General features: G+C 57.0%; 2 protein-coding genes across 3 annotated transcripts; one reads left to right on the top strand and one right to left on the bottom strand.

Moving 5' to 3' along the window:
* The first annotated feature begins 1,679 nt into the window (after positions 1-1,679).
* ABCC10 (ATP binding cassette subfamily C member 10) lies at positions 1,680-20,671 on the top strand. 2 transcript variants are annotated; one of them, XM_040643508.1, is made up of 22 exons: positions 1,680-1,803; positions 2,171-2,342; positions 4,369-5,587; positions 6,879-7,106; positions 7,731-7,887; positions 8,162-8,271; positions 9,544-9,623; positions 10,262-10,433; positions 11,574-11,672; positions 12,054-12,243; positions 12,943-13,020; positions 13,174-13,368; positions 13,808-13,961; positions 14,144-14,333; positions 16,242-16,585; positions 16,861-17,030; positions 17,503-17,663; positions 17,971-18,224; positions 19,186-19,331; positions 19,430-19,527; positions 19,766-19,878; positions 20,191-20,671. In XM_040643508.1, exons 2-22 carry the CDS (start codon positions 2,182-2,184, stop codon positions 20,342-20,344), a joined length of 4,473 nt encoding a protein of 1,490 aa, XP_040499442.1. In that variant the 5' UTR covers positions 1,680-1,803; positions 2,171-2,181; the 3' UTR covers positions 20,345-20,671. The 2 variants fall into 2 exon arrangements, with proteins under 2 accessions (XP_040499442.1, XP_040499441.1); XM_040643507.1 differs by having other exon boundaries at positions 1,776-1,920.
* Positions 20,598-24,402, bottom strand: DLK2 (delta like non-canonical Notch ligand 2). The gene is given in 6 exon segments (XM_040643509.1): positions 20,598-21,124; positions 21,126-21,494; positions 22,227-22,371; positions 22,817-22,947; positions 23,948-24,011; positions 24,282-24,402. Coding segments are annotated over 6 exon segments (1,128 nt in total). The 5' UTR covers positions 24,358-24,402; the 3' UTR covers positions 20,598-20,781.
* Positions 24,403-25,802: the final 1,400 nt, after the last annotated feature.

Here is a 25,802-nt window from a genome sequence, read left to right on the forward strand (position 1 = left end):
AGTTAAAGGTCCCAGGAGTGTCATTCTGAACTTGGAACGTATAGCCTTCCGAGGTAGTTTCTGGCACAACATTCTGGCCTTCCTCTTCCTCTCCAGAGAAATACTTCTCAGTCAAGTTTAATGAAGCTTCGTACACAGACTCATGTTCATGGCTTTGTAGGGCTTCCCTTTTGTCCAGACCTCCACATTCTTCAATCATCATGCTAAGTTTCTCAGTTTCACCTAGTTTCTCAGCAGCCTGAAAGATGTTTGAAATGGCATCCAGAATAACCAGAATAATTCTGGGATCTGTCACAGTTGAGAGGTTCATCAATGGTTCTATTACGCCACAACGAACGAGGTATACAATCTGTTCAAAAGTCCCACCACTTGTATGGTTGGTCACAGCCCAGACAGCTTCCTTGTGTGTCTTAAACTCTGCCTTAGAGAGAACACCAACGAGGAACCGGACTAATCCATGATTCACAACTTGCTGTACCTTGTCCTGGAGACCAGCTGTGATGTTTGACATTGTCCACGTAGCTTCCTTCTGAATATTAGTTTTGGGGTTCGTTAGCAGGCTGGGGAAGACAGCAAGTGCTCCTGCATCTATTACACCCTGAGTCTGTTCATCTGCCCAGTGATAATATTTCCTGTGGCTCTTAGCACAGAAGTCACAATGGGCAATTCAGTAGCTCCTAGAAGCCTAAGGTTATCTTGCTCTGTTCAAATCTACATTTCTTAATTTGTAAAAATAGAAATACTAATTCCTGACATTAGAGATACCAGGTTTCTGAGATTAAATGGGATAGTCATAGTTATTTGTTGAGCTATGTTTCTTAGGAAGCTGTACATACTTTCGTAAGGTACCAATACCATGTGCAATAAACAGATAATAAAACTAATATAAAGAAGCTACTTGCCCGAGATCACACTGCTAAATATTGGTGGAGTCAGGATTTAAAGCCAGGTCCGTCTAACTACAAAGTTTATGTTCTTCCCACTGCTTTTCTAAAATTTATTTATTTATTGTGGAGGCACTTGCCCTAAACATTTTTTTATAAAGATTTTATTTATTTATTCGACAGAGATAGAGACAGCCAGTGAGAGAGGGAACACAAGCAGGGGGAGTGGGAGAGGAAGAAGCAGGCTCATAGCAGAAGAGCCTGATGTGGGGCTCGATTCCAGATCGCCGGGATCACGCCCTGAGCCGAAGGCAGACGCTTAACCGCTGTGCCACCCATGCGCCCCCTGCCCTAAACATTTAATTCAACTCTCTCATCAGTATCTTGGTATTGCCCACTTTGCATGGACAAAAAAACCCTGAAGTTCAAAGAAGTCAGGTAAAAAGCCAAGCAGCCTTGGAGTTAAGAAGGAAATGGCCTAAGTGTCCCCAAGTGGCAGTATCCGTCCGTGTAGCACGCATGTCTGCCTTCTCAGTTGGGTAAGCTTTAAGAATGAGTGCAATGGATGTGCCTGCCAGTAAAGAGGAGACAGACGGGAGCGAGTACTCTACCTGAGCGTGTATAAATGACGTTGCACTAGAGCTGACATCAGTCCCTATGTAAATAAGGTAGCATACACCCGCTGAACACCAGAAAGCGACCGGAGAGGCGCGCCGGCTCACTGAGACCGGGGACGCAGCAGAGAAGTGCGCACGCGCGCAGAAGCCCGGCGAATGGGCGGGGCGAACGGGACCTGAGAGGTCATCCCGCCTATAGGGGGTGCCAGGCGAGCCTGGCTAGCACCGTAACCCAGCAGCGGGCTCTTTTGCATTCACCAGTGCTCGGGATCTGGGGATCCGGCGCCAAGCAGCTCCTTCAGGTTAGACGTTCCGGATCTCTGGGGGCGGAGACACAGGGGGAGGGGGAAAAGCGAGGCCGGGTAGGTGACCAGTCCAGAAGTCGGCCAGCTCCGAGTGCCAAGCCACTTCCCTTTGAGGTAACGCGAGAGTGGGCGGGGTCTGACCTCGGGGCCCAAGCGAGGGGAGGTCCCAGTTCGGGGGCGGGGTTGGAGGCGGGGAGACCCTGCTGTCAGGGCGCGCTGACACCAACCAGCCTCGCTTCCTGGTCGCCGTCCCCACTCCGTCCCACCGGGTGCCGGCTCCCTGTCGGGACCTCGCCGTTGGGAACACGGATCTCCCCACCCCGGGAGGACCCTTTCCTCCCTCCACCCTCGGCTTTCCTCGCAGGTGAAGCCTCCATGGAGCGGTTCCTGGCCGAACTATGCGAGACCAGTGTGTTGCAGCCGCTCCCGGTGTGGGAGGGGGACACCACGGGCCACTGCTTCACCCAGCTGGTGCTCAGCGCCCTGCCCCATGCGTTCCTCGCCGTGCTCAGTGCCTGCCACTGGGGCACCCCGAGGTGGGTAGAAACAGGTGCAAGACATCTGTCCATGTGTGCCTGCAGACCTCAGCCAAAACCCACATCTCCGTGGTAGTGTATCCAGAATAGTGAGGTCTGTGGAGTGGGGCAAAAATAGAATAAAAGCTGCGCATTAGCACCTTGCAGCAATGTGGCCGTTTTGGGTCGAGTTACCTATCTTCTCTGAGCCTCCTAGCGTTGTTGGGAGGTTTAAATCAGATAATGCATTAAAGCATATAGCGCAGTGCCTGGTATATTTTTTAAGGCCGGCTGTGTAGTAGAAAGCATCACATCTGTAGATTTGCAGATGCCCAAACACAACTGTCATGATTGGAGGCAAAATTGGGTGAACGATGTTTTTGGCCAAAAAGGATAGCTTGTGTTGTAGTTGTAGGACCAGTTTCTCACCACTTCCATCCATGAAAACTCCATGTTCCCTGGACTAAGAGAAGTATGTGTACCCAGCTGGAGAGGAAGCCGTAGGTAGAAGAGAAGAGCAACATCAAAATCTTTTATCTTCCTGGGTTTGGGGTTCGAAGGTACAAGTGTCAAACTCACCTTGATTCTGTATTTATTTTCTGTATGGCTAGATATGTCTGAAGTTACCTTCACTCTGGCTACTGTCAAGGCAGGAAAGAAGTCTAGTCTCTGCCTTTTGGAGTCCCTAGGCTGATAGACGGAATGTATCCCTATCCAAGATGAATCAGGGGGCTGATGAATCCCTTCCTTGAGGAGGACAAGCTTGGGATCTGCTTGGTGTGGGGGGAATCCTGATTTGTCTTTTACATAGAATGAGACAGAAGTCTAGAGAGGGTTAATCAGTTAGCATAGACATCCAAAGCCTGCTCAGAGGAGTATCTATTAAAAATAGACACAGTGCTTCTGGGAACACACAGTCTAAGGCGGAGGCCAGAAAGACCATCATATAATCAATAGAAATTGTGGTTTTTCACTTATCAGACTCTCACTTCACTTTTCGGACTTTCTGTACATTGCTGAAAAGGGTTAGAGAGATCCAGAATCTCAGACAAGAAAGGACCTGAGAGGGCGTTGGGTCCAGACTCCTCACTGCTCACTGTAGTGATGAGGAAAATGAAATGCGAGAGGGACGGAAACCTTATCCAGGGACATAAGACTGGTTGATGGCCAACTTGGGGCCTCCAAGGGCCCAATGTTTTGTCCCCACATCTTAGGAAACAGGATTCTTAAAGGTTGATTTTTATTCCAGTATATACCGCTCCATATTACTGTGATTAACTGGACTTTTTAGAGGAAATCCAAAGTATTCTAATCTAGGATTAAACTTTTTCAGTAACCCAGCCCTGCCAACAAAGGGAACAATCGATTTAGTCTTCTCATGATGCAAGCCTTCAAGGCATTCTCATGTTCACTGCTGCAGGTGTATGGGCCTGTACTTGAGTTTTTAATGGAGACAGGTCACCCTTTTGTTGACTTAAAAAGTTTTTTGCATGCCAAGAAGATAAAGACAAAATTAAAAAGAGGTTTTGTTCTGCAAATGGAGTCACAAATATGATCTATACGGCCCTTCTACAACCACTGGAATATTCTAGGGCTTCATAAAATTTAGGCTATCGTATTAGAGTGTAGAAGCCATAAATAAGTCAAGTTTTTATTCATCTAATAGTGCCTCGGGTGAATTTATGGGTTATTTTAGGTAGGTACTTTTATGAAAATGAATACTCATTTCTTGGTTGGTAGCTGTATGAAAACTTAGGATTCTTTTTCTAATTAGTCTTCATGTTACATACATCCTTAACCAAAAATTGTTAGTTTCTGTGGCAAAAGAAAGATCAGAAATTGTATGGGTAGATTGGAAAACAGATTAGGTTGTTCCAGGAAGACTTCCTGGAGAAAAAGCCCTGCATTTCAGGGTAAAATGGGGTAGAAACAAGGTAAAAGGCAGGAAAAGGAGCTGATTACCACTAGGTAAGTGAGTTATTAGAGGTGTGCCTGGCCCTCAGTCAGCCATTATGTGCCTCCTTTTCCTTTGCCCCCTTGTCCCTAGGAATCCAGATTATATCCTGCACCTCAGTCCCGGCTGGCGCCTCCGACTCACAGCCTCGTTCCTGCTCTCCGTCCTTCCATTGCTAGACCTCCTTCCAGTCACTTTGCCACCCGGGGCAGGCCCAGGACCTGTAGGGCTAGAAGTGCTGGCAGGGGGTGTGGCAGCGGTGGCCTGGATCAGCCACTGCTTGGCCTTGTGGGCGTTGGCTCATTCCCCTCATGGCCACTCCCGGGGACCGCTGGCCTTGGCTCTGGCTGCCTTCCTGCCAGCCCCAGCCCTAGTGCTGACCCTACTATGGCACTGCCAGCGGGGCACACTTCTGCTCCCGCTTCTCCCAGGACCCCTATCCCGCCTATGCCTTCTCATCCTGCAGCTGGCTGCACTCTTGGCCTATGGACTGGGCTGGGCAGTCCCCGGGGGGCCACGGGAGCCCTGGGCCCAGGAGACCCTCCTGTCTCAGGGACAGGAGCCTGAGGTAACTGAAGATGGGGAGAGTTGGCTGTCACGCATTTCCTATGCCTGGCTGACACCCTTGCTGGCCCGAGGGGCCCGTGGAGAGCTCCGGCAGCCCCAGGACACTTGCCGCCTCCCACACAGGCTGCACCCAGCCTACCTGGCTCGCGCCTTCCAGGCACACTGGCAGGAAGGGGCTCAGCTGTGGAGGGCCCTGTATGAGGCCTTTGGCCAGCACTACCTGGCACTGGGACTACTAAAGCTGGTGGGGACCATGCTGGGATTCTCGGGGCCCTTGCTCCTTTCCCTCCTGGTGGGCTTCCTGGAGGAGGGGCAGGAGCCACTAAGCAATGGACTGCTGTATGCCCTGGGGCTAGCTGGTGGGGCCGTACTGGGTGCTGTGCTGCAGAATCAGTATGGGTATGAGGTACGGAAGGTGACGCTTCAGGCACGGGGGTCTGTGCTGAATATTCTGTACCGAAAGGCTTTACAGCTGGGGCCCAGACGCCCTCCTGCCGGGGAGGCCCTGAACCTCCTGGGCACCGACTCTGAGCGGCTGCTCAACTTCGCTGGGAGCTTCCATGAAGCCTGGGGCCTGCCCCTGCAGCTGGCCATCACCCTCTACCTGCTGCACCAGCAGGTGGGTGTGGCCTTCGTGGGCGGTCTGATCCTGGCACTGCTGCTGGTCCCTGTCAACAAAGCGATTGCCACCCGCATCATGGCCAGCAACCAGGAGATGCTGCGGCACAAGGACGCGCGGGTTAAGGTGAGGGCTGCTTAGGGTCCCCCAACAATCCGGAGACCCCACCCAGCATCCTGGTCCCCAGGTCCTCCCAGGCCCAGGGCCTGAGGGTGTGAGCATGTTCTAGAAGTTAAGAGCTCAGACTGGAGAAAGACATGGGTTCATATCCCGACTCTTCCACTTGCTAGTTTAATTACCTCAGACAAGTCGCTTCACCTCTTGGGGCCTCTGTTTTCTTCATCTGGGAAGTGACCATAATAATAGCTTGCCTCATAGTGTTGTCGTGAGGATGGCATGAGATAATTCGGGGTATGTGGCCAGTCACAAAGTAAGCACTAAATAAATGTGGCCTGTTGGTAATACTATAGTATTAGCTCATGAAGCCCTAAGCAGCTGCCCTAGGAGGTAGGAAGTAGCCTGTCTGGGACCGCACGGGCTTTTAGTATTAGCGCCCAGACCCGAGTCTTCTTCCTCTTTATCTAGGGCGGAGACCATCGCCTAGCCACATGTGGAGAGGCCTGGGAGAAGCCTAGCTACGTCTAAGGGGTGGGCTGTGGGCAAGGGAGGAGGTCAGTCTCCTGCCTGGGCCAGCTCTAGACATTGAGGGTCTGGCTGAGTCAGTTCCAGGTTCTGCAGTGACTGGGGCATGGCAGGCCTGGCGGTCCACATGCATAGCTGTCACCCTCTTATGGGAGGAGGTCCCTCATAGTTGGTTATGGCCCAGGCCCTTTCCCCCTACCCGTGACAGCTACAGGCTAGGCTTGCAGTGCCTCCCTGGCTTGCGGGCTGGGGATGTGCAAATGTGGGGATCCAAGAAGTTTCTCTAGCCCTTGCCCATCTTGCCTGGACTCGTCAGCCTGTCTGACCCTGGGCTGTGGTGTGGGCTTCCTGCACCTGTACGCTCCTACAGCAATAGTTCCTGTCCCACCCAAGCCATGGGCCAAACTGGCTCCTGGCTCCCGAAGCCCTCTGCTTCTGGCTTTGGGAAACAGTCCTTCGTCCCTCACCTCACGGAAGGAGTACTTTTACCCCAGTGTGGTAACCCCCCTATACTTTCTACCACTTCCTCTCCTGAGAAGGTGAGGGGATTCCAGTTCTGACTTGGTCCCGGCTCTGGAGCCACATGGAGAAGGAAAACACGCAGGGGAAGCAACTCGGGGCTGAAAGGGATTTGAGGGGAGGGGGCCAGAGAAGTACCAAGTATCTGGGAGTTCAGCGTACTCAGCTTCCTCTGCCAGGAGCTCCGGGGCAGAGGAGAATGGACACGCAGTAGCAGGGTCTCCACTTCACACTGCCCTCTTGTCTCCATCCCTAGCTCATAACAGAGCTGCTGAGTGGCATTCGGGTCATCAAGTTCTTCGGGTGGGAGCAGGCGCTGGGGGCCCGAGTAGAGGCCTGCCGAGCTCGAGAACTGGGGCGACTCTGGGTCATCAAATACCTGGATGCAGCCTGTGTGTACCTGTGGGCGGCCCTGCCAGTTGTCATCTCCATCGTCATCTTCATCACCTATGTCCTCATGGGGCACCAGCTCACTGCCACCAAGGTGAGGGCCGGGAGAGGAGGGGATGGCTGTAGGAAAGTGTGGAGAGAGGCAGCAACAAGGAGATCGGAGTGGATTCGGGAGGGGGACTCAGGCCCTCAGGGCTGCTGGGAAGGGGAGTCTCTGGCTGCCTTAACCTTTCCCAGCCAAGGGGGAATTCTCTGAAATGTCTGGGGCCTTGGGTATACAGCCCTTTCTTCTGTAAAGGAATTCCTTTTGTCCCCCTCTCTTCCTTCCTCTTCGACTTTAGCCCCAGTCTCCATGCTAGGTCCCCTTATCCTCATTCTGATGACCTTGGGGAGAAAAAAAAATCCATGATCCAGTGCCAGCTGTAGCCAGGGCCAGACAATGTTTCCACTTAGAAATTCTGAGAACATCTAAAAACGCGCCAGGACTGTGTGCTTACTGAGGGGTAACCTGGATCTCTGGAGGAACATCTGGTATTTCTAGGGTTCTGAGGTGGCTCCCTTTGCCATCTCTAACCCAGGGATTTCCCTGCCAACCCCTCAGTTCTGCTGCTGCCCCATTCTTCTCTCCACACCCCTGTCCGCAGGGCCACCCAGAGAGCAGACCTTCACATAGCTCCTGGGCTTTAGGTGATGCTCCGTCCCCCTTCTGCCCCATTAGGTGTTCACGGCATTGGCACTGGTGCGCATGCTCATTCTTCCCCTCAACAACTTCCCTTGGGTGATTAATGGCCTCCTGGAGGCCAAAGTGTCTTTGGACCGGATCCAGCATTTCCTTGACCTTCCCAACCACAGCCCCCAAGCCTACTATAGCCCAGGTAATGGGAAGCTAGAGGGAAGAGGCCGGCACAGGGTGAGGAGGGAGCTGTAGCCCCTAGGTTGCCATACGCAGGTGCTGGCGGAAAGAGCCAGAGGCAGCAGAATCCAGGCAGAGCAAATTGGGGAGAATCCTCAGACCAGGACGAAGGTTGAGTTAGCCCTGGGCTGGTAGATACAGGACACGCAAGCCAATGACATGCTCCTGGTTTACCCTCCCCAAGGAGGGAGGTTGTGCCTTGGAAGCCCACGTTGAGTGGCTTTTCCCCCATTCAGATCCCCCCACAGAGCCGTCTACAGTGTTGGAGCTGCATGAAGCCCTGTTCTCCTGGGACCCAGTTGGAAGCAGCCAGGAGACCTTCATCAGTCACCTCGAAGTGAAGAAGGTTTGTTGGTTAGAGCACCTCGGGGATTCCCCGGGTGAATGAGAGCTGCAGACTCAGTGACAGATAGACACGCACGGAGCCCATCATAGCTAGATGCATCTGGAAGTACCCAGGGAAAGACTGGAGGGGCTCTGGTGAGCGTGTTCTACACTCCTCGCCGGACATCATCCACTTAGCACAGCGTTCTGAGTTGTCTACTCTCTCCCTGGTCTTCAGACAGCTATATCCACCTCGGCCAGGCCAACAAGTGCATCTGTCTCTCCGTCGGCCCTCCGAGGCCAGCAAGTTCAGAGCAGACCCCAGAGCTTACTCAGCATCTGCCCCAGGCTGGGCACCAGGGGTGAGGCCCAACAGCCTCTTCTGAGGATTTTGCAAATGGGGTAGATTACCCTCTATGTAGCCTGCCGAAAAGGATTCACACCCTGTGACTCACACCACCATGTACTTCGTCAGAGAAGCACTTGAAAGAATATTTCTGGCAGGACAGTGACTCCTGTTTACCCCAGGCCTGAGTTTTCCCTCTCCCCTGACCCCTGTCTAACCCTTTGCCCCACAGCTCAACCCAGCATTCTCTTGTCTCTACCACATTTGGCTCACATATCTGGCATGGGCTGTGTATTTTGTTTTTCTTCTTAGTTCAGGCAAGACAAGGCTGGAATTTTTCAAAGGAATTTTACTAATGTTGTCAGTTGGGCCTATTTTGGATATAAGTCATAGAAACCCACTGGAGCTAGCTTAAGCAAATAAGAATTTATAATAAGGATATAGAGATGGATTGCAGAATCCGAAAGCATGCAGGCAGCTGGATCTCAGCGGCAGCCCAGAACCAGGACTCGACTCGTAGGGCTCTCCTTCTGTCTGCTTTTCTCTGTATCTGCCTCGTGCTTCTCTTTCGGTGGACCCGCTCTCCACTGAGCAGAGGCTGTGACTGCAGAGAGCCCTCCCACTTAGCAGACTACAGCCAGAAAGAGGGCGAATTCCCAGGGGAGGGTCTCAGCTTGGTCCAGCGCCCCCTCAGAAATGGGTCAATCCTGGCTGACAGAGTGGGGGCATCACAGACAGAGCTTCTGAGAATCCCACCTGTTTCTAGAAAAGCATTGTACTTCTCAAGGTCTTGTATGGTGTCACTCAGTGAGGTACAGCTCAGCCTGTGGCCTGGAGAATTCTTTCCTTACAGACTAACCGGGGCCTAGAGAGAAGCCTCCGTGGGAGGATTGGCAGCCCAGGGCCTCAGGAGGGAGACCTGATGCTTACTGTCTGGCTTCCTCGCAGGGTGCCTTGGTGGGCATCGTGGGGAAGGTGGGCTGTGGGAAGAGCTCGCTGCTGGCCGCCATTGCTGGGGAGCTCCACAGGTGAGTAACGTCTAGCACCCCCGTCCTCAGCTTTGACCTTCAGCAAACACTTGCCTAGCCCCTGCCATGTGGCAGGGGCCTTTTTAGGGTCCAGGGATGCCAAAGGGTCAGAGATGAACAAGACCATGTCCGTTTCTTGGAAGAGTTTTCAGTCTGGAAAGGGAAAAGCAGTCAAGAAAGTGAGTTGTCATAATCCTCACAGCAGAGTGTTGTGAGTGCTATAACAGTGAGTAAAGAAAGAAATGGAAACATCCTGCAAAAGCTCCTCTTTCAGGAAATGTGTTTATGCGGGGAGGGAATCCAGGGAAGAGCAGAGGGATGAAGGAGGGCCTTACTTTACAGTGAGGATGAATGAGTGCAGGGTGGTGACCATGCTCTCCTCTGAGCTTCTGAGCCCATCCAGATCTGACGGCCACTTGGCTGCAGCCAAAGAGCAATTTCTTCCCAGTCCAGAAGGGGCCTCCAGCCTTGTTAGGACCCCCAACCCCAGTGGCTGCTGATCCAGAGACCCATGTGACATGAAGGGGGCCTGACGTAGAAGACAGCAGTCTGGAGAGGCTTCTGGGAGACCAGGGGCTGGTTATGGAGGGACCCAGTCGGGAGCCGGCCCCCCATGCTGCTGGCCTGGCTCTCTGCAGGCTGCGTGGGCGGGTGGCAGTGTGGGGGCTGTCCAAAGGCTTTGGCCTGGCCACCCAGGAACCCTGGATCCAGTTTGCAACCATCCGAGACAACATTCTCTTTGGGAAGACATTTGATGCTGAGCTGTACAAGGAAGTGCTGGAGGCCTGCGCCCTCGGTGATGACCTCCGTGTGAGTGCCTGGCCCTGAGACCTGCTTGGCTGCCTGCTTCCCCGTGTCCCTGACTCCTCAAGTCAGAGACTTGCTTCTCTGGGAAGGGGTCGCTTCTACTCGGGCACCATCATCCTGCATCCCAAGACTGGCTGTCGTCAGGTTGGCCCTCCCACACGGTCCAATGCATGGTTTCCTCTTCCGAGGCGGACCCCGAGGAATGGTAGTGAGGGGGTGTTGCACACAGCAGCTCAGGGAACTCTGAGGCCTCTCGGCCAGGGTTCCCTGTGAGGCTTTAGGTCTATGTAGGTTGGGCTAGTGGCTCTGATTCAACAGGCTCTCCCCCGCCTCCCAGTGGGGAGGCTTCAGAGTCAAGGTAACTGTAGGCCAGTCCGTTAAATCACCTATATCCAGGTACTAAATTTAGGGGGATGAGCTCCCAGATCTCACCCATGGCTTCTCCATTCAATCCCCATGTTCCCTGCAGGACTGTCGTCACCACTAACCTGTCCAGGTCTTTTCCCTGGAAAAGACAACCTTTACTTTACTTTGACTAGGGATACCCTATGGCCATGTATCATTTGCTTCTACAGCAAGCATTTCTTGAATGCCTGTCGGGTACTGGGAATGGTTCTAGGCACTAAGAAAAGAGGTGAATTACAAAGCTTTTCCCTCGGGGACTCACGGTCTGGTAGACCAGAGGTTCTTCTGCTGGTACGGGTCCCCTTAGCTAAGGAGACCACTCCTGAGGCCACACGAAGGCTTAGGGTACATTCCTTGTGTAAAGACCTATGAAAGCTTTCACCCTGAATTTGCCCCTCGTCATCCTGGCCTTTAGAAAGGAAGGGGAGTGAGTGTGACAGGGTGGCTAAGAATTGACATTCGTGTCCTGCTAGCTTACTAGCTGTGGACAACCTGGGCCCAGGTAGTTACTCTGAACTTTGGTTTCATCTGTGAGAGAGAAATAATACCAGCTTCATAAAGTCGTCGGGGGGATTGGACTGTTGGAATTACGGATTATCCCCTGAGGCCCGCTTGCCCCAAATTCAAGTCTACTCTCCTCAAACTCCCTAGCTCTCTTGACCCCTTCCACCTCTTAAAGGCTGGAGTAGAAGGTATTGGGGAGCCCTCTGACCAATGCTGGGGGGTCTGTCCTATCAGATCCTGCCTGCTGGTGACCAGACGGAGGTGGGGGAGAAGGGTGTGACCCTCAGCGGGGGACAGCGAGCCCGGATTGCTCTTGCTCGTGCGGTCTACCAGGTAAATTAAAAATGGGGGAGTCTGAAGCCTTGGGGGGGGTATATTTTCATCAGCATCTGGTTTGTTTCCTCCCGCCCCCCCGTTCCTGAGGTGTTGGTCCCTTGGCCATCCCATCTCCCTTTTGCAGAGTGAAGGCCGAATTAAACACCCTATAAAAAACATGATGTGACTTGAAACACTGGGACCCAGCAAAGCTGGACACTGGCCTTGCCTGACTGAAGGGGAGCCTCACCTGCTTCTCTACTGCTCTAGGGGTAGCCCCCAGAGTTCCTCTCAACTGTCTCAACAATCTGACTGCCTCAAGATTGTGTCCTAGGAGAGGTCTGGGTTCTGACCAGACCACCTGGGCCTTGGTGCAATGGTGTCCCCACCTCTTCCTAGGAAAAGGAGCTCTATCTCCTCGATGACCCTCTGGCCGCGGTGGATGCAGAGGTGGCCAGCCACCTGCTGCACCGGTGCCTCCTGGGAGTGCTGAGCCGCACCACGAGGCTGCTGTGCACCCACCGCACCGAGTACCTGGAGAAGGCAGACGTGGTGCTGCTCATGGAGGCCGGGCGCCTTGTTCGGGCAGGTAGTGTGGGCCGCCGGGGTGGGAGCCGTCTGCCCAGGTGCCACAGGGGAAGGGGGACAGATGAACTGTCAGATGTGGACCCTGCCGCCCCCTCCGTGTGTGGCCTGGGCCCCCTTATCCTTCTGTCTCATGGGAGACCCTGTCCTGCCTTCACAGAACGGATGTGAGGCCACAGAGAGGGTGACTGGGTGCTTTGGTAGCACAGAGGCCCAGGATCTCCAGGAACACTGACGTCCTCAGAGAAGAGACAGCGGTCAGGTTTAGAACAGTCTTTTTATTAAAAATACAAACAAAAAAAAAACAAAAAGCCCACCTCTGATGGATTATCATCCAGAGGGACATGACTCTCCGCAAGCTCACTGGGAGAGAAACGGGAGGAAATGAGGCTCCACCAGAGCGTGAGAGAGGTCGGGCGGCGTGAGGAGGAAGCTCTGCAGTAATGAGGGGGGACTCCGGACGGAGTGCTCTTGGGCGGCTAGGGCTCTCCTTGTAGGGGTGAACGCGTTCTGTCTGAGCCGTTGGACTGCAGACGCAGAGGGATGGACTCGAGGGTCCTGCTCAGGGGCAGGGCCCTGCTACGGACGGTCAGGGAAGGGTCCAAAGAGAATGGGAGGTGGATTGGGGCGCTCACTGAGAAAAGGCAGAGTATATGGTATATACCCAGGACAGCCCCCCGACGATCTCCCTGCTGCCTTCCAGGGCCTCCCTCTGAGATCTTGCCTTTGGTCCAGGCTGTCCCCAAAGCCTGGGCTGAGGATGGACAAGAGGCTGACTCAGGTATGGCTCAGGGCTGAGGAGGGGCTTGCCCTTCACCGCCACACTGTAGAGACCCGATTTCCTCAGAGCTCCCCTGCCCGTCTGAAACCCTGACGTTTAACTGTCCCCCTGCAAACTTAATCCACACCCTGCCCTCCCCTCTCATCCTCACAGCCACAGTACGGTCAGTCGGGAACCTGGAGAAAACAAAGGAGGGGCTGGAAGCAGAGGAGAACGCATGTGGCCGCCTGCTGCAGGAGGAAAGCAAGAAGGAGGGCGCGGTGGCCTTGCACGTGTACCGAGCGTACTGGAGGGCCGTGGGCCGGGGCCTGGCTCTAGCCATCCTCCTCTCATTGCTTCTCATGCAAGGTAGGCGTGAGCTCCAGAGCCCCTCATCCCACCGCAGTCCTAGGTCCCCGTCACAGCCATGGCCTTGTACTGATAGTTACAAAGCCCTGAGCCTCCCCAGGTATGGCCAGCAGCTGGGACAAGAGGCACGCCCGCAATTCTGAGAGCGTCCCAGGGACCTGAGGGGTGTGCTCTGTAGGATTTTCGGATCGCCCCCCGCAGCTAGCTCCCACTCTGCAAATTCCAGATCATGCACTCCTCTGAGCTAAAGGGTGCGGGGCCCAGGAAAGAAGTGCACACTAGGGGCATGGGAGGACATGGGAGAGTGGCAAGGTGGCGAGGGCTGGGGCGGGTGAAGAAGACGAGACACCAGAGTCAAGGGCAGAAGAAGGGGGTGCTTGAATGGAAGAAAGAGATGAGTAGTCTCTCTCCCAGCTTTTCCCTCCCCATCCCCGCCCAGCCACAAGGAATGCTGCTGACTGGTGGCTCTCCCACTGGATCTCCCAGCTGAAGGCCGACAAGAATAGCTCCCAGGAGTCGCCAGCCCCCACCAGCCCGGGCTCCACAGGGCTCCTCTCTGCCCCGCTGTTCCTCTTCTCCCCCGGAAGCCTCTAGTAAGTGGCTGGGGCTAGAGCAGGCCTGGGGCTCTCAGAGGGGTTGCCAGGCGGGGATTAAGAGGTGGGGGGGCTGGTGTTCCAGGGGTGTGTCTTCTGGTGGGGAGAGCTGGCGTGGGGGAGGGGAAGGGACCCCCGAGGGCCCTACTTTTGGTTATCCACAGCCCCCTCCTCACCCCCAGCACCTCAGCGTTCCCACTACCGAAAGCCGCCTCCAATGGCTCCTCAGACATCCGTTTCTACCTCACCGTCTACGCGACCATTGCTGGGATCAACTCCCTCTGCACCCTTCTCCGGGCCGTGCTCTTTGCAGCCGGCACCCTCCGAGCGGCCGCCACCCTGCATCGCCGCCTGCTGCGTCGAGTCCTTATGGTGAGGGGATGGGGGGGCTGGCGTAGGGGCGTCTTCCCAGTACCTGGGCTCCCTCAGGGGCCCCTTCCTACCTCCTAGTCCTCAGGAGAAGGCAGCCTTCACAGGTGGGTGCAACACTGGGCAGCTTAAGACCTGGACAGGCTGAGAGCGGAGCGGCTGCCTGGGTTCAAACCCAGCTCCTTAAGCCTGTAGCTTTCTCATCTGTAAAATGGGGAGAAGAAAATCTTGCTCAGAGTCACTTCCATTCTGGACGTCAAGAGCAGAGGCCTGAATTACCTCTAATTCACAGGACATGGGACACCCCTTAGATCATGCAAGATCCCCTTTTAATTTTATTTATCCATTCCCTTTTATCTGAGTACCCTAGTTCCTTTTCCCCTCCTTTCCTTGATAAGCAACCGTTCCAAGCGTGTTTAGGTATGTAGCTTCGCGTTTGGCTTTTTGTGCAAAACACCTATGTTTTGTGTGCCGGTGTTTTTATAAATGGCGTTCCATTTCTTTTTTAAAAAAAAGATTTTCACTTATTTATTTGAGAAAGAGAGAGAGCAAGAGCAGGGGGAGAGGCAGGCTCCCCACCGAGCAGGGAGCCCGATGTGGGACTCAGTCCCAGGACCCCAGGATCATGACCTGAGCAGAAGGCAGATACTTACCTGACTGAGCCACCCAGGCGCCCCATGGCATTGCGTTTCTTACAATTTTTATTTAGGGCTGTTTCTAAGATTCATCCCTGTTGCTATGTCCGTGTCTAGTCTGTTGCTGACCCCATAGACTTAATGAGGATTAAATTAATTAGTACATGGAAAGTGCTTAAGATAGTGCCGGGCACATACTAAATACACAATTAGCAATTATTGTTAACGATGTCGTTGTTATTATTATAAAGCCCTTTCTTATCCATTGTCCTTTTTTTTTTTTAATTTTAAAAAAATAATCTCTATTCGATGTGGGGCTTGAACTCACAACCCTAAGATCAAGAGTCACGCTCCACCGACTGAGCCACCCAGGCACCCCTCTTGTCTGTTATCTTATCAGGGTCTCATAATAACCCCGTGAGGTAGGTACTGTTATCCCCATTTGCCAGGTAGGGAAACTCAGGTTCTGAGAGTGTAAGTGACCTGGACAAGGCTAGTTCTGCGGGGAGCCAGGCTGGGCCCCTTCCCGTTGCCTGTCAGGGAGCAGCCGCCCACTGTTCTGCCTCTCCTCCAGGACCAGGGCCCCTTCAGGCTGTGAAAGAACTCATTCCTTATGAATTGGCATTAGGAGGTGCTGCCAGAAGTCCTTTGCCCTAGTCCTGCCCTAAGAGGATTATTCCTCAAGTACAGGCAGAGAGCTGGGGGGATGGAGAAGGGGAGGAAAGGGACAGGCTCTCTCTGAGATGGTCCCTCCCTGGAGCAATCTAAACACTTGTGTCATTATCCCTGTTTCTGAGATGAGGAACAGGGGCCTTTGAGAGGTGAAGCTCCTTGCCTGGGGTCTCCCACCCAGTAAGTGGCAGGGCTGGAATCCGAGGGGCAGTCTGATTCCAGAGCCTGAGTGCTTAGCCGTGAGATCATACTGAGTGAGACTGCTGTCCAGCGATCCTCCTGACCTCTAACTCAATCTCACGCACTGTCCTGAAGTCCCCTTCTTCTGGAGAGAGACTGGCTCCCTGCCCTGCAAAGGGGAGTAGGCCTGTCCAGCACAGAGGTCGACGAATGGCCAGCATAGCCTCTCTCAGGGTGACCACTGGCCAGAGGGATGGGAGAGTCTGACTTTCCCACCCGGGGATAGTCTCCCTCGGAGCGCCACCAGCCCCCTCAGGGGACACTTTCCTCCTTTCCTATCCCCTACTGGGGCCTTTCCTCCCCCCTACTGGGGCCTTTCCTCCCACCCCGCCCCTCTGCGGCCCAACCACACCCCCTCTCCCAGGCGCCGGTGACTTTCTTCGACTCCACGCCCACCGGCCGGATCCTCAACCGCTTCTCCTCGGACGTGGCCTGTGCAGATGACAGCCTGCCCTTCATGCTCAACGTCCTGCTGGCCAACGCCGCCGGCCTGCTGGGCCTCCTGGCGGTGCTGGGCGCCGGCCTGCCCTGGCTGCTGCTGCTGCTGCCGCCCCTGGGCGGCCTCTACTACCGCGTGCAGCGCCGCTACAGGGCCTCCTCGCGGGAGCTGCGGCGTCTGAGCAGCCTCACCCTGTCGCCCCTCTACAGCCACCTGGCCGACACCTTGGCCGGCCTCCCCGTGCTCCGGGCCGCAGGGGCCACCTGCAGGTGGGTGAGGGCTGCCTCCTGCCGTGGCTGGGGGACCCCTGAGAGGAAGGGCACGGGACGAGAAGGGACGGGTGGGTGAGCGCCCTAGGGGAAAGAGGGAGGAAACAGCAAAGCGGGCTGGGGGGCAGTGGGCGGAACCCCGGCCCCGCTGCACCCCTGAGGAGAGGCCTGTGCGTGCTAGATCAGCTCCAAGAAAGACGCGTCCTGTGGGGAAGGGGTCTGGGTGGGTCAGTGGCGCGGTGGCGCGGCCTCCCTTCCCTCCCGGCCTCTCCCAGGTTTGAGGAGGAGAACCAGAGACTGCTGGAGCTGAACCAGAGGTGCCAGTTTGCCGCCGGCGCCACGATACAGTGGCTGGACATTCGGCTGCAGCTCATGGGGGCCACGGTGGTCAGCGCCATCGCGGGCATCGCCCTGGTGCAGCACCAGCAGGGCCTCGCCGACCCAGGTGCCACCGGGGAGCCTCACTCGCGCCTCAGAAGCATGTCCTTCCCCCCACGCCCCCGCCCCAGGCCTCTCCCCGCACTGTGCTCCCAACATTTCACCCCCCACCCAGGATGTTGTGATGGTCAAAGCCCCCATTTTAGAGTTGAGGAAACTGAGTCCCAGGGAGAGACTTGCCAAGTGTGGAGGGTCTGGGACTAGAACAAGTCTGGTCTTCACCCCTTCGCTGCTCCGCCCCATCCCCAGCGCTCATCTTCCGCTGCCTTCCCTGGAAGCCTCTCCAGGCCCACTGCACCCCCTTGTGGCTCACCTCCAATGGCCCCTATCTGGGTCCTGGCATCTTCCTGCTTCTCTGCTGGCTTCCCTTACATGCCCACAGTCCACAGCTTGGAATTCTCCCGTTCTGCCCCAGCCCTGTTTTCACATGCATCCCAGTATTCAGGCATCCCCTTGCGGCTTGTGTTCCTCTCTCCTAGGACTGGTGGGCCTGTCACTGTCTTACGCCCTGTCCTTGACGGGCCTGCTCTCGGGCCTGGTTAGCAGCTTCACGCAGACAGAAACCATGCTGGTGAGCGTCGAGCGGCTGGAGGAGTACTCCTGTGACCTGCCCCAGGAGCCCCAGGGCCAGCTGCCGCGGGTAGGCCTGCACCCCTCCCCGGGCCGGGGCACCGGAACCCTGGAGGACCCTCCTGACAGTGCCCACCTCCGCTAGTTCCTTTCCTTTTGCTCCTCTCTGTCTTTCTCAGCTTTTCTCACGTGGCCGTGTGATCCCACACTCCACAGGGTCCCGTCAAGAGGGCCCCCCCTCTGCTACAGGTGCCCTTTCCTCTTGTGCCAACCCTTTCTCCGTATTCTCCCCTTTTCCATTCCCCACTGCCCCTCCCCCTCCTCGTTTCTTCCACCTTACCCATCTCCCCCTCTCTCCCACCCACGGACCCCACCAGCTGGGCGTCGGCTGGCTGACCCAGGGGAGCGTGGAGTTCCAGGATGTGGTGCTGGTGTACCGGCCAGGGCTGCCAAACGCGCTGGACGGGGTGACCTTCCGCGTGCAGCCCGGAGAGAAGTTGGGCATTGTGGGCCGCACGGGCTCTGGCAAGTCTTCACTGTTGTTGGTGCTCTTCCGGCTGCTGGAACCCAGTTCGGGGCGAGTGCTGCTGGACGGTGTGGACACCAGCCAGCTGGAGCTGGCTGAACTCAGGTCTGGGGGAGGGAGAGGAGGGGAACCAGACTACTGGCCCTTGGAGGAAGGTCCAGCTAGGAAGGCTTTATATCAACTCAGGGTGGCCAGGGCCAGTCCGGGGCAGGATGGAGGACAGGACAAGCAGGCGAGGACAGCAAGCTCCTCGTGCCCGGGTCCAGACATAGCTGTGGTCTCAAGGCCTACAGTCTGACCCAGGCCTACCTTTCCAGCTTTGCTTTATACTTCCCAGGGCACAGCCTCCGCTCGAGGCCAATCACTGCTTCCTGAACCAGAGTCTGCCAAGGGCGGTGCCCCATACTGATGCCCTCAGCCCTGAGGCTCAGCAGGCGGTGCTTGGGACAGCTCAGGACCTGGGTTGGTTGCCCCCGGCCACAAGTGGCCTCTTCTGGGCCTAATCATGTCCCTACCTCCACCTCCAGGTTTACCTGGTATCATTTTTGCTGAGTCCCGTGACATGCACAAGGTGGGGCAGCCCTGTCCTAAAGCCCATTTCTGATCCCAAGCCCCCGCCCTGCTTTTCCTGCCTTCCCTTTCACCTATGGTGGCCTTACCTTATAGCCCAACCATGTAGCTCCTCAGGACCCAATTTCAGGCCCGCCTCTGACCTTCAAGTGTCCCCTCCCCGTTCACGCTCTGGTCATTCCTTGCCGCTGCTGCCCCAGTGGCTGCTGGAGTCGGGCCACACAGTTTCGCCCACTCCTGTTCTCAGTGTTCTGTACCTCAGGGAGATGTAAGCTCTTTGAGGATAGAGTCGAGGCCTTTGGTGTCTTTGATATTCCTCGTAGCACTGGCACAGTTCTAGGTACATGGCTGACCAACTGGGGAGCAGAGGGGGGGTTTTGTTCAGGTCTTACCCCCCAAGCTTTCCTGGAAATGCCTGCTAAAAACCAGGACTAGGAACAGAAGTGGTCACATCTCCAGTCTAGACCCCATGTCCTGTCCCCTCCTTACTCCCCAGATCCCAGCTGGCTGTCATCCCCCAGGAACCCTTTTTGTTCAGTGGGACTGTTCGGGAAAACCTGGATCCCCAGGGCCTGCATCAGGACGGAGCTCTGTGGCAGGCCCTGGAACAGTGTCACCTGAGCGAGGTGATCTTGTCCATGGGTGAGTGCTAGGCCCTTCCCCTGCAGGGTGGCAGGAGGGAGCAGGGAGGGGGCGGGGAGAGGTCCGGGACCTGGGGGTGAGGAAGCTGTGCCTTGCAGGTGGTCTGGATGGTGAGCTGGGCGAGGGGGGCCGGAGCTTATCCCTGGGGCAGAGGCAGCTGCTGTGTCTGGCCAGGGCTCTCCTCACTGATGCCAAGGTAAGCCAATAGGAGGAGACATTCAAGAGCGGAGAAGACGGCAGGGGGTAGTCAGGGTGAGGAAGTGGGTTGGGGAGAGGTTTCAGGGGACTAAGTTAGTTTTCCTTTTAGAGCTGGAGGTGGGGAGTTGTAGGCTGGCTGGGCTGGCCCAGGAGGTAGGGCCTGGTGCTCCCTTGGGTAGGAGCCAAGGCTCACCCTCTTCCTCCCTCCCCTTCCCAACCCTCTCCACATGTTCCAGATCCTGTGTATCGATGAGGCCACGGCAAGTGTGGACCAGAAGACAGACCAGCTCCTCCAGCAGACCATATGCGAACGTTTTGCCAACAAGACAGTGCTGACCATTGCCCACAGGTGTGCAAGTGTCCAGAGGGAGACTCTAATCAGGGGCTATGGTGACATGAACTCAGAGCCTCCCTTCCTTTCAGGGACCCCAGGGGTCAGGGCCCTAGAGATTCCAATCCCCGATGAATCTCAGCTCCCCGTTCTCCAGGTCCGAGGGTATCTGCCGTCTTCCCCTAGCACAGGGCCAGGGCCTAAAGCCTGTGGCGCAGCCCTGTGCTGTCCAGGGGGAGGAGAAGAGGGAAGAACAGGTCAGCTTTCTTCTTTAGGGCCTTGTCCTCCACTCCCCCCGCCCCCCACCACTGAGCACCCTCTCTCACACAGGCTCAACACGATCCTGAGCTCTGACCGGGTGCTGGTGCTGCACGCAGGGAGGGTCATGGAGCTGGACTCCCCCGCCGCGCTCCGCAGCCGGCCCCACTCGCTGTTCCAGCAGCTGCTGCAGAGCAGCCAGCAGGGATCCCACTCCTCCCGCTGAGGGCACCCCCCCCCCGCCCCATCCTACAGGGTCTCCCCTCCATCTTAGCCACTCCTGAGCAGGGGCAGGGGTGCTGGCTGCTTGTTTACATTCTCTTTGTGGCTCTACCTCTCCCTCACTTCCCAGAGGGGAAGAGGGTACCCTGGAGTCTTCTTCGGACACCGTGTTCTCTTGAGGGTGGGCAGAGTCCCGAGGCTTCTCCAGAACCAGGCCTCCACTCTTGCCCTCTCGCAGCTGGGACTCCAGTCAGGTGCACTTTCGTAGTTTTATTTGATAAAATTTCCATCTTACATTCTGTGTATTAAAAAAATAGTATTTCTGGTGTGAGGCTGAGGTCCCTCCGTGTGTGTACCCCCAGAGAGGGGCGGCGAAAAAGGCCTACTCCAGTCTGAGAAGCTGAGGAGGTGAAGGTGGGGGCCGGAAAGCCCCCACCTCCATCACAGTGCTGTGGTCTTTCCAGGCTCAGGGGGCAGGTCAGGTGACAGGGGGAGCCCTGCCGGCAGCATGCTAACCTGACATTCCTGGTCCTGGCGCGCCGGGGCATAGTGTGGGGCAGGGTAGCAACAGGGTCCGGGGGGGCAGACACCCCGGCGCCAGGCCCTCAGGGTCAGCAACATGGTGGACAGGACCAGGGCGGCCGTGAGGGCCCCAAATACCACCACGGCCACCAGGCTAGATGCACCCAGCCCCACCTCTTGCCTCCGCACCACCTCCTTCACTGAGATGCGCAGCAGACCCGCCCCCACGCTGTGAGGGACAGGCCCTGTGGCAGGTACCGCGGATGTCCGCGGTGGTGGCAGGATCTGGGATGGGTAAGATGAGCTCACAGGTCTTGCCGCCGTAGCCACTGGGGCAGAGACAGTCAAAGTCATGGACACGGTCCCGACAGCGGGCCCCTCTCTGGCATGGACGGCTGGCACAGTCATCCAGGTTGATGGTGCAGAAGCGTCCAGAAAAGCCCTCAGGGCAGAGGCAGGAGAAGCGGTTTATGCCATCCAGGCAAGTGGCGCCATTGGCACAAGGCCGCATCAGACAGTCGTCGACATTGACCTCACAGCGGGCACCCACGAAGCCCGCCAAACAGCGGCAGGTGAAGTTGAGAGCAAAGCCCTGGTCATCCTGGCATTGCCCGCCATTCCGGCACGGGGAGCTGCAGTGGGAGCGAAAGAGGTCACCGAGGCCAGCTCGCACCTTCAGGGTAGCCCAGGGCGGCATCCTGACCACTGCCGCCCTTCTACCCCCTTTCTGGCTGGGTCGCCTTGAGCCCCTCTCTCTCAGCCTTGAACTCCTCCTTTTAAAAATGAGAATAAGAGTAGTCCCCTGGCTTCCCAAATTGCGAGGGTGAAAGGAGATAATCCAACGTCAAGCAGTTAGCACAGGGCCTGGCCCAAAGGCAGGGCTCAAGGCGAGTGTGCTATTATTCTCATAGGCTCTCAGGCCTGAGGCCGAAATGAGGACAAGTCCAGCCCTGCCAGCCCCATTTCCCAGGATTCGCAGTGAGGCAGAAGGCCGCTGTGTGGGACGTCTTTAGGACCTGCATGCCAGCTTTCCCCAGGGGACGGGGGACGAGGGGAGTCCTAGGTCCTCAGCCTCCCCACGCCCACCTCCCCAACCAGAGCCGTCACACACTGACGCGGTGTCCCTCCAGCTCCTACCGATCTCTGGTGTTGGAGACATGGTTCGAATGGTACCCCAAAAATTGAGAAACCCTGAACTAGGAATACTTTGGCAGCCTGGGGTTTTATCCTCGGGTGCTCCCGTGTGGGACTTCTGACCCTCAGACCTAGTTCTTCACCACCACCCTCTCTACACTCCTGCTTCCCCTCTCTTCTGCCACCAGCTCCTCCCGTAACCGCCCACGCACCCACGGGCCAGTACTCACCCTGCCTGCTCACAGGGTCCAGCCTTGCGCTCGCAGTCACGCCCACGGAAGCCTGGTGGGCATACACAGTGGTACTCGCCACCCCCGTCATAGACGCACTGGCCTCCGTTCCGACAGGGCGTCTGCGTGGTACAGATGTGCTCATCTGCAGGGGAGACCGGGAAGTCTCAGGGAGAGTCCCCCACACCTGGTGCCCACACCTGCCCGGGCCCTGCCCACAGCTCTGCAGCCAAAGCCACCCAGAGCTTGTGCGGTGTAGTGGGGGAAACCAACAACACCGAATTGGAGTCAGGAGGCTCCAAGCCCTGGCACTGTCGTTCTGCCTCAAGGTTATTGGGCAACTCGTAGCTCATCTGTGGGTCTCAGTTTCCTCATCTGTAAAAGGAGTATGTTTTTGGCAGCTGCCTTGCCCACCTCACAGGATTATTTTAAAGACCAATTTAGGTAACAGGGATAAAGTCTAAAATGATAAAATACCATGTATTTGAGGCTTTAAGCCAGACACAATAGGTGCTCGATAAATATGGATAGATGTTCTCCCAAGACACACAGGGTCCCCAGCCCAACAGCTACCCTCTCCACTCCCCTACCTTTGTCACAGAACTTGCCCGCCCAGCCAGTATGACAGATGCACTGCCAGGGCTGGTGGCAGGTACCATGCTGGCAGCCAGGCATTCTCACACAGCGCTCACAGTGCAGCCCTTCCCAGCCTGGGTCACACCTGATGGGGAGAAGCACAGGGGCAGGGCTGTGGGTAGGGGGATCTGAGGAAATGGAGGAGGCAAGACCAGAGCTTCTAGAAAACAGAAGGACATATGAGAACCCCTCAGGGAAAGCAGGCCTACCCCAGGTAGGTATAGGGTTGTACAAGGTCACGGGACATAAACACACGGAATCAGACCATCAGATGCCAGCATTCAAGTCCTGGTTTTGCATTTTGTCTAACCTTTCTGGGCCTCAGTGTTCCCATCTGTAATGGTTTGGGTTGGGTTGGGTTGAGGGAGAAATTAAGATGACATTTGTAAATAACCCCAGTACCATTCCTGGTACGTCTGAGGTGCTCAGAACCCGTTTAAAAAGAGTGACCTTGAAAGGTCATAAGGACCCTCTTCCCATCCTAATTCCAGGACAAAGACCTGAACTATTTCAGAGTGTCCCATACACGGCCAACACCTCCAACACCTTGCCCCGTCAGCTGCTTTCCTTATGTTCAGACACACTTTTCTCCTGCTCCAGAATTTGCCCAGCCCCCACCCCAGTAAGTCAATTACTCAAATTCATCAAGAAAGATCCTCTTTTGTAAGTGCGTCTCCCCAGCAACCCTCCCGCAGCCTTTCTTTTCCAGGCTAAACTCATTCTCTTTATATTTTTATCTCCCCCTTTCCTCATGGTCCCAATCTCCAAACTCTCTCAAGCTTCAGGTCTTTCTCCTGGTATCTTGAGGAGGAACGTTTCCGGAATTCCTGGATCAGCCTTGGGAGAGTAAAGGAGTTGGGAGTGGGGAGGCATAAGCGAGAAGAAGCAAAAGAGGCAAAGCAGAGGGGAACTGGGGGCCAGGGAGAGCCTGGCCAGTCTGCCCTGTGGCCATGACGGGATGGGGAGTGAACAGCAGGGTCTTAAGCCCCTAGACACTCTGCCCTGGGGCTTGACCTGGTTGTGGGTGTGGACCTGCTAGGAAATGGGGAGCAAAGGGTTTGGGAGCACGTGCTCGAGAGAGGTACCTGCAGGAGCCGTCAGGCGCACAGCAGCCGTGGGCCAGGTCACAGTGGGAGCTGCAGTCATCCGCTGCAAGAGATCGACGTGGGAGGGGTGAGCCCGGGTCGGGGTTTGGCTCCCTGAGACGCGGGGCTCGGGGAATGCGGGGTCTCAGTCACTGGCTGGGCTCGGCTCTGGGCTAGGGCAGAACAGTGACTCCTCGCGTTGCAAAGGGACTACTTGGGTCCGGTCAACCCCGCGGGTCGAGCGGCTGCAGTGCCGTCTCTGGCCGGCAGAGGTCAACGCGCTAGCGAAGGCTGGCCGGGCAGGGCCGCGACCTGAGCCGGGGGGCGCGCTCACCTCGGGCAGGCTGAACGGGTGCCCCCAGGATGCACAACAGGCACACGAGATGTAGACAGAGGCAGCCGCTTGGCATGGTCAGCGCCGGCCGCGGGAGGGACGGACGGATGGACGGCCGGACGTGCGGACACCTGTGGGACGGCACAGGCTGGGAGGAGGCCGGACCCGGAGATGGTGGCACGGATTCCGGTTCCGAGTGACAGGAGCAGAGGGGGAAGAGGGGCGTCCGGACAGAAGAGGCAGGTGGGGGCAGCGGGAGGGCGGAGGCGGGGAAGGCTGAGCAGGCGAGGGTACTGGAGACAGGAGCCCCGGAGCGGGCTCTGTGGGAAGGAGGCGAAGGATGGGCAGCGCCTAACGAGGTCCAGGCGCCGGAGGGGGCCGGACTGGGAACGCAGTCCGCGCGGAGGACTCCGCGGGAATGGGGGCAGCGCCAAGAAGCGGCCTTGGGCACGGAGGGGACGCGGGGGCCGGCTCCTGGCGGCGAGCAGTCTCCGCCTCCCACCTCGACTCCCCCCACCCCCCGCCCCCGGACATGCTCCCACGTTCCCTTCCCATCGCCGTCGCCTCGGCTCGGCCGCGGCCCGGGGCCTGGAATCCCCAGAGCGCCCCAAGCCCCGCGCGCCCCTGCCCTCGCGGTCCTCACCTCGGGCTGGGAGGCAGCGCGCCCCGGGACGCAGAGCGGGGCCGGAGCCGACGGGCTCCGCCGAGGGGCCGGGGCGCGGCGCCGCCCCTAGCGGGCCGCGGGGACGGGCGCCGAGGCGGCTGCCATGCGAGCGCAGCGCTCGGGAATCTGGGGCTCAAGGCGACCCCGAGCGGCAGCGGCGGCGGCGGCGGCTCCTAGCGCGCGCTCGGGCCGCCTGCCAGGGGCGGCGTGTGCCGGCGGAGCCCGCCTCCCCCCTCCTGAAGCTGCCGCCTGCCCGCCCCCCAGCCGCCCGCGGCCGGCGCCCACCCCACCCCCCCGGCAACGCAGGGCTCGCCCCTCGCCCCCGCTCTCGCCCGTTCCTCCGCGCCCCTGCGCCCCCCGGGGCCCCCACCCTCCCCGGCCACCTAACCCCTCCTAACCTCGCTGTCTTCAAAGAAAGGAGGAAATTAGGGGAACCTAAAGGGGAGCAGACTGCCAAGTGCCGGCCAAACGTGCACAGCCGTTATTCTCCCATCTTGCATCCCTGCTATCCTGACCCGCGCCCTCATCCTGTGCCCCACCTCTGCTCTCGCCAGTCAGCTTCCCATCACGCTTCTCTTTTATATCCATGCACGCTCAGGGCACCCTTGCGGCTCCAGGCCCTCCTGTCACCAGCCCACGCCTCCTCCGTTTGTAAATCGTACATCACCTGCTTCGTCTGTGTGCTTCTCTCCTCCTCCACGCCCTCCTCTTCTTTCTCTCTTCCAAGCCATCCACCGCCTTCCAGGATCGACCCATGCCTATCTAAGGATCAGCCTGGCGCACCGCCTCCCCCCTACCCCGCCATTCCTCCCTCTCCGTCAAGACTGTCTTTTCCACCCCATTCCTTTCTGCGACCA

The sequence above is a fragment of the Ursus maritimus genome, unplaced genomic scaffold (assembly GCF_017311325.1).
Source record: "Ursus maritimus isolate PB19 unplaced genomic scaffold, ASM1731132v1 scaffold_29, whole genome shotgun sequence".
Taxonomy (NCBI): Eukaryota; Metazoa; Chordata; class Mammalia; order Carnivora; family Ursidae; genus Ursus; species Ursus maritimus.

Excerpts from the sequence above, each read along its gene's own strand:
- ABCC10 (XM_040643508.1), top strand. The coding sequence starts at position 2,182 with ATGGAGCGGTTCCTGGCCGAACTATGCGAGACCAGTGTGTTGCAGCCG. Across the intron at positions 8,272-9,543 it reads GTCACCTCGAAGTGAAGAAG|GGTGCCTTGGTGGGCATCGT; the intron begins GTTTGTTGGTTA and ends GCTTCCTCGCAG. Across the intron at positions 16,586-16,860 it reads GCCGCAGGGGCCACCTGCAG|GTTTGAGGAGGAGAACCAGA; the intron begins GTGGGTGAGGGC and ends GGCCTCTCCCAG.